This window comes from Emys orbicularis, chromosome 6 (genome assembly GCF_028017835.1).
Source record: "Emys orbicularis isolate rEmyOrb1 chromosome 6, rEmyOrb1.hap1, whole genome shotgun sequence".
Classification (NCBI taxonomy): domain Eukaryota; kingdom Metazoa; phylum Chordata; order Testudines; family Emydidae; genus Emys; species Emys orbicularis.
The window spans coordinates 6091050-6104085 of NC_088688.1; the positions used below are offsets into that span (position 1 = coordinate 6091050).

Consider the following 13036-nt stretch of genomic DNA (forward strand, 5'->3'; position numbering starts at 1 on the left):
CCCTTCCAACCCTGATATTCTACGATTCTATGAGACAAAGAGTGCCTCTTTCTCTGCCTTTCACAGTACTTTGTCTCCTTGTTGCCTAGCAGATCGTACCACAACACCAGTAACTTAAAATTTTCTGCAGGATAAGAAAGGGCCTCAGTTGGTTTTTCCATCCTTCAGATACGATGAACTATGGTGTGCAGAAAAGCCAGGATCCCTTGGGCCAGGCACTGTACAAACACAGACCGTAGAGAAGGTCCCTGCCCCAAAGAGGTACAATGTGACCAACTCTTTCATGTTTAAGAGTTCAAAACAAAATAGCATGCAAGTAACTGCAGCCCTGGGACAATAGTAAGTGTTGTGCCTTACCCATTTGTGTAACTACATGCCCTTCTATTTAATCAATAAGCAGTTAATAATTGTCTCATTCTTTTCTTGTGCCCCCCTCCCTGTTTGTCTGTTGTATCCATCTGTTGTGTCTCATTTTGTACTGTAAGGTCTTCGGGATAGAGGCTATCTTTTTGTTCTGTGTTTGTACGGTGTGTAGCACACAGCTACAGGCTGGGGCCACTAGCTGCTACCTCAATGTAAATAAATTACAATTAAACAAAGAGCAGCCATACCATATTGCTAACATGGTATGTTTAGTATTGGGTTGTGACTGACATTTCAGACCATTATAATTACTTTAAAACAGAACCATGCAAAATTCTATTTTCTACTACCTGAAATTCAGCCATCTCTTTTTGATTGGCAGATAAAATATCATTTAGATTTTCTTACCATCCTAGTCATAGTTGCAATGGGTAAACAAATATTTGTAGCATCTTTCATGACAGTTCTGCAAGGTGTAGGATTTTTGGTTTCCCTTAGGATCTTAACATAAAGAACAGGAGGCAAATGTTAAGTGTGTTCCTTAAGCATCTGGGCTGACCCAGTATTCTGTGACATTGTATTCACAGTAAGTCCACGGGCTAAAAGGAAAGCCAGAGGAAGATTTTGATGAAACACTGGTTAAAACGTTCAAACTTGGGTGCTTACAGTTATGCGTCTAAATTCATATTTAGACACCTAAATAAATGACTTCATTTTTCAGAGGCACTGAGTACCAAGGTGAATTGAGTGGTTTTAGTAGATTCAAGGCAAATGAAGCTGCCAGTTTGGAATTTCTTAAATCTTTACTAAAAACTCCTTCATCAAAAGTGACTCTCTGCAGGCTAACATAATCTAATAGTTAAAATAATCTGCAAAATTCTACTTACCCAGGTGTATGAGGGGGTGTTTAATGGGTCACTAAAGTTTCACATTTTTCATTCTAATAATCACCATCACAATGAAGGCAGGTGATGGGTTTTTTTGTTTAGTTTTGTATTTTTGGCCTAGGAGGGTAAATTCCATGATTTTGAAGGCTGGGCTAGATCATGGGACTTGGGAGTCACAAGGCCTGGCCATCTAACTCAGTTTATGACCTTGGAAGTTTAATTTCTCTGTTACTTGGTTTCACCACCTTCAAAATGGGGGTAATAACTTACTATGCCATTTTTTTTTTGCAAGTGGAAGCTTAATGTTTGGGAAGTTCCACTTTGTCCTTGAATAGAAGGTGGGGACATAGCACCGTTGCTGTGGATCTGTGCCAGAAAGTAATATAAATGCTCCACCTACAGGTGATATAGGATTCACTCCTAGTTGGTTTCTTTACACATTCCACACCCTGCAGTTCCTGTCGAGGACAGTGCAGATCCTAAGCATCTATTGCTTTAATTATGGCTCTCTTATCTTATTGTCCACCCATTTCTTTTACATTCACATTTATCTTCAGTGAATGGTTGTTCTGTCATGTGACCCACTGGCAGAAAGAGTGGTTTCAAAATAGCTATTCATTTGCTGAGAGGAACTGCTATCAACAGCTGCGAACCTGTTTTAACACTCTTCTGGAGGAGCTGGTGTGTATATACTTACTGTTTTATAATGTGCATGAAAACAAGGGATCTTGCACCATGCTGGTGGGTGCTTCCAGTTCTGAAAAGACTCACTACGTTTTGAGCATGATTTTACCAGCTTGGTTTGCAATGGTAGCAGCACTATGGTAAAGCCCTTTGTTCTGTTTGGACCAAGGTGATAAGGGGATGTACTGTTTTCAGAGACCTTCTTCAAGACCGAATTGGAATACAATCCAGGATGTTTGGTTAGGTAATAGTTTGCATATGGCATTTTGAGGGGTGGGTGGTGGATGAGGCTGCCTCAGAACCACTTAAAAGTGATTCTTGGATAAGGCACCAAAATGGCATGCAGATGTATGGTTTTCATCCTATCCACAAGAGTTACGCTGTTTGATCAAGAACTGTAGAAGTTTGGATTTAGTTCAAAAACTTTATTTGTCCTAAACAGGCTTTTGCATCATCCCTTATGGTGCTTTCACTGGTGAGAGCTAGGCAGGCTTTTCAGATATACAGAGGCTGTATTGAAGGATTGTTTTTATACCTGTGACTTGACATTTACATGACTTTCTTTTGTGAAGGCTGACAGCACTGCTTGCTAGAACGACAGCTGCTCTACTCTGCTCTATAAAAAAAGGCCAAACACACAATTGCAGCATTTTGTCCTGCCAAAGCTTCGCCAGCCTGCCTTCTGTGGTCATTTCTACATGACCGTATAAAAGGCTTTGTGTTGGAATTTTCTTTTGGATTCACTCTCTGGTGGCAGAAAAGGAGAGAAATTATCAGAGATAATTTCATTGTTTCTTAGGGCAGCCAGGTAGGCTGAGAGGGAGTCAAAATATGACTTACAGCAAAACCAGGACATGGCTTTGGAGGGAAGACATAACTGCATAATTTTAAGAGCCATTTAGCTTTCTTACCTTTAATTAGGTATGTGGTATGAATTTTTGGCCCCATTTAAGTCAGTGGCAAAACTCTGATTAAATTCAACAGGGCCGGGATTTCATCCATGATTTATATGGTCTAATACAATCTTACATGGTTCATTACGAATTAAGGGCATAATCGTGCAAGGTCCTAAGTGCCCTTCGCTCCCATTGATAGAATGAAATTCTCCGAGAACCAAACCTTGGAGGAATTTGGCGGGGAGCTGGTCCAAGTGAAGAAGTGTCTGGAGAAGCGTTGGTTTAAATTACAATACATTGGTAGAATGTGATATGGGAGGGTATTTAGCATCTGATCAGAATGTTGCCTGGAGCACCCCTCTTCCAGAAGGAGAGGTGATTAAAATAAACACAGTAGCGGGAGGCCAGTGAGTTCAACAGAAATGTGGAACGGAGTGGACATTTGATCCTGGGTACCTGATCCAGCGGGACCTTTTAATTGTAAATTCTTGGTATAATGAAAATCCAGATAGGGTGAAGATGAAGACGCACATTTCTTCAAAGCACCATAATGTGAATGTTGAAATCCGGGTTATAGTGAAATCATAGGCGCCGACTCTGTGGGTGTTCCAGCACTGCAGCACCCACAGAAAAAAATTAGTAGGTGATTAGTCAGCCAAGCTCCACTCCCAACCCCCAATCCCGCCCGCCTGCAGCCTCTGCTGATCAACTTCTCCCCCTCCCTCCCTCCTAGCGCCTCCCGCCCACCGCGGATGAGCTGTTCTGTGGCATGTAGGAGGTGCTGGGAGGGAGGGTGAGGAGCAGGGATGGGGTGCGCTAAGGGGAGGGGGCGGGGCGAGGCCTGGGGCTGAGTGGGGGTTGAGCACTCCTGGGGAAAATTAGAGGCCGGCACCTGTGATTGATACCTAGAGTGATTTTTTTTCTGGAGAAAACTTACTTTTTAGAAGATCTGATGCTATTTTAATTTAGATTTCTATTAACTTACAAAATATCCAGTTACAAAATGATCAGGATAATGACTCCTTTCTCCCCCTACAAATACTCAGCCCCTGCCCTAGAGGAAAAGCCTGAGAAAAAAGAAGGGCTTGAGCTATAGAGGTGAGGGTGCATTTCTAGGAGGCGGATGCCTGCCTCTTTGTAACCGCCATTGGATCCCACCCATGTCATTAGCACGTCCATGTGTCTTACATAAATGCCTAAATGCCAGGTTTTATAATTCGTCCATGAAAACTCACTTTAGGCTTAAGTGTGGTCTTCAAGGTCTCTGCCAGAGCCAGTTTTTTCTGTCTTTTAAAGAACAAGAAAGTTAAGTTTTTAGATTTTTTTCAAACACTTTTCTGTTTCTGTGGTAAAAAGCGTCAAGGTTTTTAACAGCATGTTTTTGATGCGGTTAATCTACTCGTGAACAGATTGCTTTAGCCCTTAGGAACACAAGGGAGGTCATACTGACCATCAATAAACTGCATCGAGTATGTTCCTTTTGTGCACTTCCCCTCCACCTGCAATGTTTGATCCACCCCGTATTCCAAAACTGTTCCCTCTAGTGCTTCCTAGGCCTCTATTAAGAATACCATCTCCTGCATGAATGAATGACCAGTATCATTAGTCTCACCCACTTGTTTTTAGCTATCCTGCTCTCCAGCACAGAACTGCTCTGTTTTCATGCATGGAAGTATTTACCCCCATTCTCCCTCTCAGCCTCTGCTGCCCACCCTTTTGCTACTTCTGGACAGAGAGTGGGCATGACCTAGCAGCACGTGAGAGGCCGGATGGTTCAGTGGTTGGGACACTAGTCTAAGACTTGAGACCTGGACTCAATGCCCTGATTCACCACAGACTTCTGCAAGTCACTTAGGGCTAAAGTTTTAAAGGTATTTAGGCATCCAACTCCCATGTCTAAGGTGTATCCCCCTGGGAATCGCTAAGTTTCCTTAATATAATAATAATAATAATAATAATAATAATTAATGGAGATATCCCATCTCCTAGAACTGGAAGGGACCTTGAAAGGTCATCGAGTCCAGCCCCCTGCCTTCACTAGCAGGACCAAGTACTGATTTTGCCCCCGATCCCCAAGTGGCCCCCTCAAGGATTGAACTCACAACCCTGGGTTTAGCAGGCCAATGCTCAAACCACTGAGCTATCCCTCCCCCTGGAGGTTGGAATCCCCCTTAATGGTTAAGGGGATTCCAACATCAAACATGTATTGCTTGTGCTGATCACCAGTCTTGCACCATTAAATGTTACACGTTCTTGGCCAGATTGTAATTGCAGCAAATTGCACCCTGGCACCATTAATAAAGTTGTTGGTGGGTTTTTTTTTTAAAATAGAAATTGCAGAGTGGAAAAATAACATTACTGCAAAGTTTGCTTTTGGAACATACCCACCAGTGCAATCAGTTACTTTACCGATGGCTAAACTCCCAAGCCCAGGACTCAACAGGGTAACATTACGGTAGCCATCTGTTGAACATAGATATTGGAGGCATGAATTGCCTCCCATTTGTGGGTTTCTGACTGGTCCTGATGTAATCTTGTGTTCTCTGGCTACAGCTGATCTGCCGTGGAAAATGTGTGTATAGGTCAGAGTTCAGTAGAAGGTGAGACTCCAAAATCGATGGCTGGGAACCAGTCAGTTGAACACTGGCTATAGAACAGGAAACAGATTCAGCCTGCTTACACCCAAAAGGTTTATAGTTAGTGCTGTTCTGCTGCTAGGATCAGAGCTTCTTTGCTGCTTGGGTAGCTTAGCACATCAACAGATCTGTAAAATTCCATTTGGAGAGCAAGGCTAGCATTGTGTTAGATTGATTCATCAGCATGAGCAGCTAAAACAAGTTAAATTCTATCATAGGTTCCCTGCATTTATTTAAAACTGAATTTAGTTGGCTCTAAATGGACATTTATTTTAGTATGTTGAAGAAGTGACTTTCCTCTATTAAAGCAGAATAATGTATCTATATGGTGCCCTAACTTGAACAGTACATAAAGATTAGTAAATAAGACCCCATTAAAAATACTTATAATGTAAGTAACATGGGTCCCAATAGCCTTTCTAATGTCCATTAATGCTTATTCTGAGGATCAGAGCTCATTTTACTGAGCCATTTAGTCAAACCGTGTGATTATTTAGAAAGTTAATTCATGCATACTAAAATCTAGCTTAAGTAATGCAGAGGGTAGGAGGTAAAACTCTACGGAGACGATAGTCCTTTTTGTTATTTAATGATCAGCCATAATTAACTTGCAAATTTGAAATAATTAGAACAAATTAAAGGTATTTAACTTTGCCTCCCTAAAGAAAAATTTAAATTGCACCAAATGCAGCTTTAAATTATTCAAGTCTCAGAGGTCTGTGCTAGGGTTTTTTTTTTTTTTTTTTTTACAATGCCTTTTCTATGATGAGAATACCAATCTGCTTTTTGTCAGAAAGCATCCTATCAAGTAATTGTTCTTTGTGTCTAATAAATGACAGCTATTCTTCTTTGTAAAAGTATTTCGGTCTCTGAAGGCTACATCAGCATTTCCATGGCATTTTAATTCAATAAAACAAAAGGTTAATTTTTTTTTTTTTTTTTTTTTACTTTTTAAGGAATGCAAATACTAGCAGTATTCAGTGGGTCCTGAATGACATTTAAAATTTGCCATTCAAGCTCAGCAGGGATATCACGATATGAGGCATAGCCAAAATGGAAAAAAGTTCAGGGCGTGTTCCCTATTATTCTTGAAGAGTTTAGGCATTCATAAGCTAGGAGGTGAGAAATGAGAGAAAGAGCCTCTTCCTTTTTTGGTAGAATTTGTTGGCTGCTCCAGCATTAGTCTGTGGGTTAGTAGGTACCTTAACCTCTTTTGCCATTCTTCTCAGTGGTCCTGTTTCAGGTAGTAATGATAAAGCTCATTGAAGATGACCATGTCCTGTACAAAGTCATATTAATCAAGCTACACTTGAATGTATTGATGTATCATATAAACTGGAAATAGATAAGGACCCATTAGGTCAGTTAGTCAGTCTCCCTGCCAGTGCAGGATTGTTCCCGTTGGTATATTTTCTAGTTTGAAATTTCCTAAGGTATGGGGCTTTCATCACTTCCTTTGGCAGATCATTCCACTGCCTCATGGAACTTTGTCACGGGTTAGTTCTTCCGAACATCCTCTTTGTTTCATTTCAGTACATTGCTCCTTATTAGTATTATCTTGTACCACTCTTCCCCTTCCTCCTTGGTGGTTACATCCTTTCAAATAGATGTTCAGTGTGTCCCTTTTTAGAACCTGATTCTGCAGTCCTTACTCAAGCAAAACTTTAAAGACTAAAGGAATTCCTTTAAAGACTGAAGGAATAAACCCTGATTCATTGTTTAGCCAAGCTATTATATAAGCATTTTATTGTTTCTTTGTATTAACCTTTTCAACCTCCTAATCCTTTTTGTTTCTCTTCTCTGAATTCCCTCTGGCAGTGTTACCCAAACCCAACTCGGTATTCGAGGTATAACCTCACCATGTAAAGAGTATCTCACTGTGCCAGCAAAGTAACCTTCTCCCAGTCATTTACAACTCAAGGGTAACTGTCTTCAGAAAAGATTTGTAGGTTCTAATTAAATGTATTTAAAAAACCCAGAAAACATCCAAATAATGGCTGCCACCTTAAATATCTTTAAATGCTCTTAATCGTGCAGAAGCACGAGGGGAAAATATCTCTATAATCCTATATTTTTGTAAAGACCTTTTTAACCAGTGAGTCTTTCAGGCCCTTTCATCAGTAGTTAGGGTTCTAATCCACCCCTTTCTACACTGTACATTGCAGGAATTAGTAGATTAATTTCATGTAATTCGAATAAGATACTAATTTAGTCTGCCATACATTTTAATAGCCACTGTGCAAATTATTAGCGGTCATGTAGTTAGAAGCCCTAAAGTAAATGGAGGTTATTCAGAGAAGTTTTAGCCAACACTTCAGCTAGTGATTATAGGTCATGAGCCATTACATAACGTTCTGCATTAATAATACAGGAGTAGAACTAATTGTCCAACAGACACAGAGGGCCCTATTAAACAATGACTGGTACAGCACATTGATTTTGAGACTTTTAATTTAGATATCATTTTCTGATGGAAACATCAGAGATCCACCTTTTTTCCTAGTGTACACTATATTCAGTAGCATAATCTTTTACATGCAAATATTGTTCAAATTCATTTTGTATAGCATATTTCATAGAAACTGTATCCCAAACTATTGAAGTGTACATTCTTTGGGGTGTCTGTGTAAAACGGCACTTATATACTCGACAGATCTTCTGTGTGTGTGTATTCTATTGACTTAATCATAAGATTTTCCCGATTTTTTTTACATCTGCGAGCACTGCAGAGGTATGAGGAGATACGCTGAATTCTATTCCTTCATATGCATCATATTCCAAATTGTTTACTTTGTGTCAATCACAGGTCTAATCAGCTACACCTGGTGGGCATCCCCATCACAGGCAGTAGGCATTTCACTGAGGGCAGAAGTTGGAAATGATTGGGTGGCAGAGGAGAATTGGTTCTTCAGGGGGCTATCGAGAAAGGACCTTCAATAGGCAAGGCAAAAGGTGAAAGCATGCATACTAATTTCACCAAGGGGAATGGTGCAGAGGTGGTTACATTTCTTATGATATTCCCATTTCTGTAGTATCTGTTCAAAGCATATTTGCCCACACACAGGTCTTATGGCAGAGGTTCTGATACACTTGTGCAGTGTGTACCACCTCTTAATAATGGAGAGGTGATCTCCTGGACATCTCCTTTCCCATGATTCCTTTCATAATTGCATGTGTCTGTGGCGACTACAGTAATACTTGCTCCATGAACCCCAATGCCACCTTTTCCTCCCTAGCTCAAACCATGCATTTCTGTTTCTCCAGCTCCACCCCATGTAACCTGCAGAGCTAATGAGGTTCCTGGAGCTCCCAGTCACTGGCTCCTTCAGTCAGAACTCTCTTCTCTCAGCCATTGCTCAACAACCTCCACAGACTTTTCATCCCCTACTCTCCATGCTTCATCCCTTCTATTACCAAGAGCCCTGACTTTACCAAGACACCTGCACCTTCTACTTCAAACACTCCACACCTTTTCTTCCTGGCCCCAGCTTCCCTCCTGTTCCCAGACTTGTTCCCCTGACATGTGGTTTGCTTCCCAGCTCCCTTATAGAATCATAGGACTGGAAGGGACCTCGAGAGGTCATCTAGTCCAGTCCCCTGCACTCATGGCAGGACTTAAGTATTATCTAACCACCCCTGACAGGTATTTGTCTACCCAGCTCTTAAAAATCTCCAATGATAGAGATTACACAACCTCCCTAGGCAATTTATTCCAGTGCTTAACCACCCTGACAGTTAGGAAGTTTTTCCTAGTTTCCAACCTAAACCTCCCTTGCTGCAATTTAAGCCCATTGCTTCTTGTTCTAGCCTCAGAGGTTAAGAAGAACAATTTTTCTCCCTCCTTCTTGCAACAACCTTTTATGTACTTGAAAACTGTTATCAGGTCCCCTCTCAGTCTTCTCTTTTCCAGACTAAACAAACCTAATTTTTTTCAATCTTCTCTCATAGGTCATTTATTCTAGACTTTAATAATTTTTGTTGCTCTTCTCTGGACTTTCTCCAATTTGTCCACATCTTTCCTGAAATGTGGCGCCCAGAACTGGACACACTACTCCAGTTGAGACCTAATCAGCACGGAGTAGAGCTGAAGAATTATTTCTCGTGTCTTGCTTACAACACTCCTGCTAATACATCCCAGAATGATGTTCGCTTTTTTTGCAACAGTGTTACACTGTTGACTCATATTTAGCTTGTGGTCCACTATGCCACCCAGATCCCTTTCCGCAGTACTCCTTCCTCGGCAGTCATTTCCCATTTTGTATGTGTGCAATTGACTATTCCTTCCTAAGTGGAGTACTTTGCATTTGTCCTTATTGAATTTCATCCTATTTACTTTACAGTATTTCTTCAGTTTGTCCAGATCATTTTGAATTATAATCCTATCTTCCAAAGCACTTGCAACCCCTGCCAGTTTAGTATTGTCTGCAAACTTTATAAGTGTACTCTCTATGCAATTATCTAAATCATTGATGATGATTTAGATAATGGCATAGAACACTTGCAATTCGATCATAAGTCTCAGGATGTTTGGTATTTTCCTTAAAGCCCTAGCTCCTGGAGTCAAGTGATTACATGAGAATCTCAGTTTTTGTTAAAAAGAGTCTGTTTCCAGCCCACATGGCTGCAGAGAAAAGCATGTACCCTGACACTTAAGAAGAGCTGTGTGTAAGTTTGAAAGCTTGTCTCTTTCACTAGCAGAATTGATCCAATAAAAGATATTGCCTCACCAACCTTGTCTCTCTCATAGAAACACCTGTAAAGAATCCATTTAGCTATAAGCAGGGAGATAAATCTCATGTAAGTTTCTGAGTCAGATATGTGCATTTACACACCTTAAAACATTCTTTGCTAAAAATGTGGATGTGCACTCTTAAATTACAATGAAAATGTCACTGAAGTGCATGTTCTGAAATGTTTTGTGTTGTTGAGAGCCTGGGAATTCCCTGGAGTCTCCCATTTAAAGTAACTTGCTAACACTTTGATCCCTACCCAGCATGCTCGGGCATTAAAATGCTAGAGAAAATAAATGAAGCCACAGCACAACTAGAATATTGCTGCTTCAAGACAAACTGCACAAACAGTGCAGTGATAATGTGCAACATGTTAACAGCTCGTGACCTTTCACCCCTTCCAGCTTTCCAGTGTCTAAGTATGAAGATTGCCTTCCCAAAACACCGGCACTAGGCAAAGCGTCCAAAACACCAGGGAGCAGTGGAGGGAGCAGCTTGGGAAGGAGAACAGTTGGCTTTAGTGAAAACGTGGAAGAAGGAGCCATGTGGATGCATGGAAAGAAGGAAACCGGCAGGTCTAGAAGAGGTAAGATGAAGCATATGCTGTCTTGTAATGTGAGTTTGCGTATGGCATTTAGTAATTATAGGCATGTATTCATGTGTGGTTCAGTTAGATCCCAAGGAAGAGGGAGAGGATTATAAATTGCTTAAAACAACCAAAATGTAGCTATAATAAATATAACAGAAGATGTAGAAAGCCCAGCAAACAGCAAGCGATTTTGTTGGAGTTCCTAACATGGGACAAAAAAAAAAACCCCCGTCCTTTATTCCCGGAAAGAATTACTTCAGCAATTTTTTGCTTTTCCAGCAAACAGAGAATAAGCTTGATGTAATCTTCACATTCTCTTCCTCCCCGAGTAATGGCTACCACCATCACAACCTGATATTTTGCCACACAAGGATGTTTTTGCAACTAGAATCTATCCTGCTCTTCGTTTAGCATCTCCACTTACGATGTGGCGAAAGCTGTCTGTCTTGGGAAGGGGAGGGGGAAAATAGAAGCAGTTTGGCGGTTTCACTGCAGAGCCTAACACAACCTTTCGTTCAATTATGAGCTGGCTTTTTTTTTTTTTTTTTTTTTGAACTTGTCAACCAGTTTGTGTCAGCATAAAAAAAATATATATATATATATATATATATATAAAGGCAAAATGAGAAAAAATGTGGTGCAGTTCTCAAAGGAACAAATAGCTTGTATTATTGGTTAAGACCGTACCAACATTAAAAAGCAGACCCTGTGAAGAAACTTTTGAAAGGGTATCATCAGACTGGACCCAAACAGTGGCTGAGGTTAATCTCTTCCAAGGCACAGCTACAAAAGTTGGAAGCCTGTAAAGGGCTTGTGTCCAAAAAAATCAATTTCTAATTTGAAACAAAATCATTTTTGACTAACCGGGGTTCAGGACCCATTACTTTTGCTGTATAGTCGGCTGACATTTCAGCACTTTCTGTTGTGCACAATGAATCCTAATAGTCATTTTATAACATCGCTACACCAATCAATTTAAGCAAGAGAAAGCCGTAAAAATTTCTGCAAAGTTTCAGGAGCAATTTTCACTGATGGTTTTCCTTTTTATTTATTTTTAACCATCATTCTTTCTTTTCTTTTGTTCTAGAAGTACCGCAGTAGTGAAATTGAGATTTTTCTCATTATTTGGAGGATTTCTTTTCTGTGATAAGGGTATTCCCAGGAATTATCTTCCTATCCACATACATCTTCCTCCAAAAAATCCTGGCTTCTCCCCTCATCCCTCTCATTCTGCTTCAGTTAGGAAAATTACATGCTGTCTCTGTTGGCCTGGCAATTGAAGAAGTTATCTGCCCCCACACAGCCCTTTTGAGGAAATGTCTCATGGAGATGCTGGAACCTAGGACATGGAGATGCATGGCAAAGTTTGACTTACTGCTTTGGCGTTTATTGTGGCACCAGAAAAAGTTAAGAAAAGAGCTTTCAGGCTGTAGAACAGCCTTGTATCTATTTACTGAGTTGGATAGCTTGTTTATCACAAGGCAAATTACCTAGCACTAATCATTGAAGTTGAAGTCTTCTGTTTTTAGTACCTTTTTAATTGGCATCCCTCTGTTACATGTTTGGGCTCCTTTAACACACACGCACTTAAGCTCCGTTTTCTAGTTACATCCGTGTATGGAATCTGCAAGGTTCTTGTCTCTGTCCTAGTTGCCTGCTTCCTATCTCCCTCCATGCTCACCACCACTAGTTCTTGCCAGCTGTAACTGAACTGGTCCAGTGGCACACACTGACTTCCTTTGCTTCAGATTTTAGTCTTTCATTAGGGACAGATAACATATTTCTAAGCAAAAATAAAACCAAGGATATAGATATTTCTTCCAGACATAGTCCCCTATTGGAATATGGGATTTGCCCTGCAGGCTCAGACCTTCAATCCATCAAGTCTGGAATCTTTCCTGGGCAGTGGCCAGTACCTTATGCTTCAATGGAAGGCAAACTCTTGATCTCCTGCCACAGTGCACTTACCCAGCTGAACAGTGCTCTCTGGGGACGGGGAAGGAAAACAATCAGATGACATCCTGAGGCATGAGATTTGATTGTGCTTAGAACTACATATTTGTGTGTGGTGTTATTGGCCAGGCTTGGTTAGTGTACACAGAACCACATTCATGTGGCAGCTTTTTAACTGATAAATTTTAAAACTTGTACTAATGTTCTCCCCCCTTTTGTCTGTGTGAACTGTAAATTCTTTGGGAGAGGGACTGTCTTTCTGGTACATCACTAGCACAGTGGAGTTTCAATCCTGGCT

General features: G+C 40.7%; 1 protein-coding gene across 1 annotated transcript in view; it reads left to right on the plus strand.

The window, feature by feature from the left end:
- KIAA1328 (KIAA1328 ortholog) overlaps window positions 1-13036 on the plus strand; it is a 256881-nt gene that overhangs the window by 197994 nt on the left and 45851 nt on the right. The window contains 1 exon segment of the mRNA XM_065406501.1: window positions 10601-10782. Within this exon segment, the coding sequence (XP_065262573.1) occupies window positions 10601-10782 (182 nt within the window).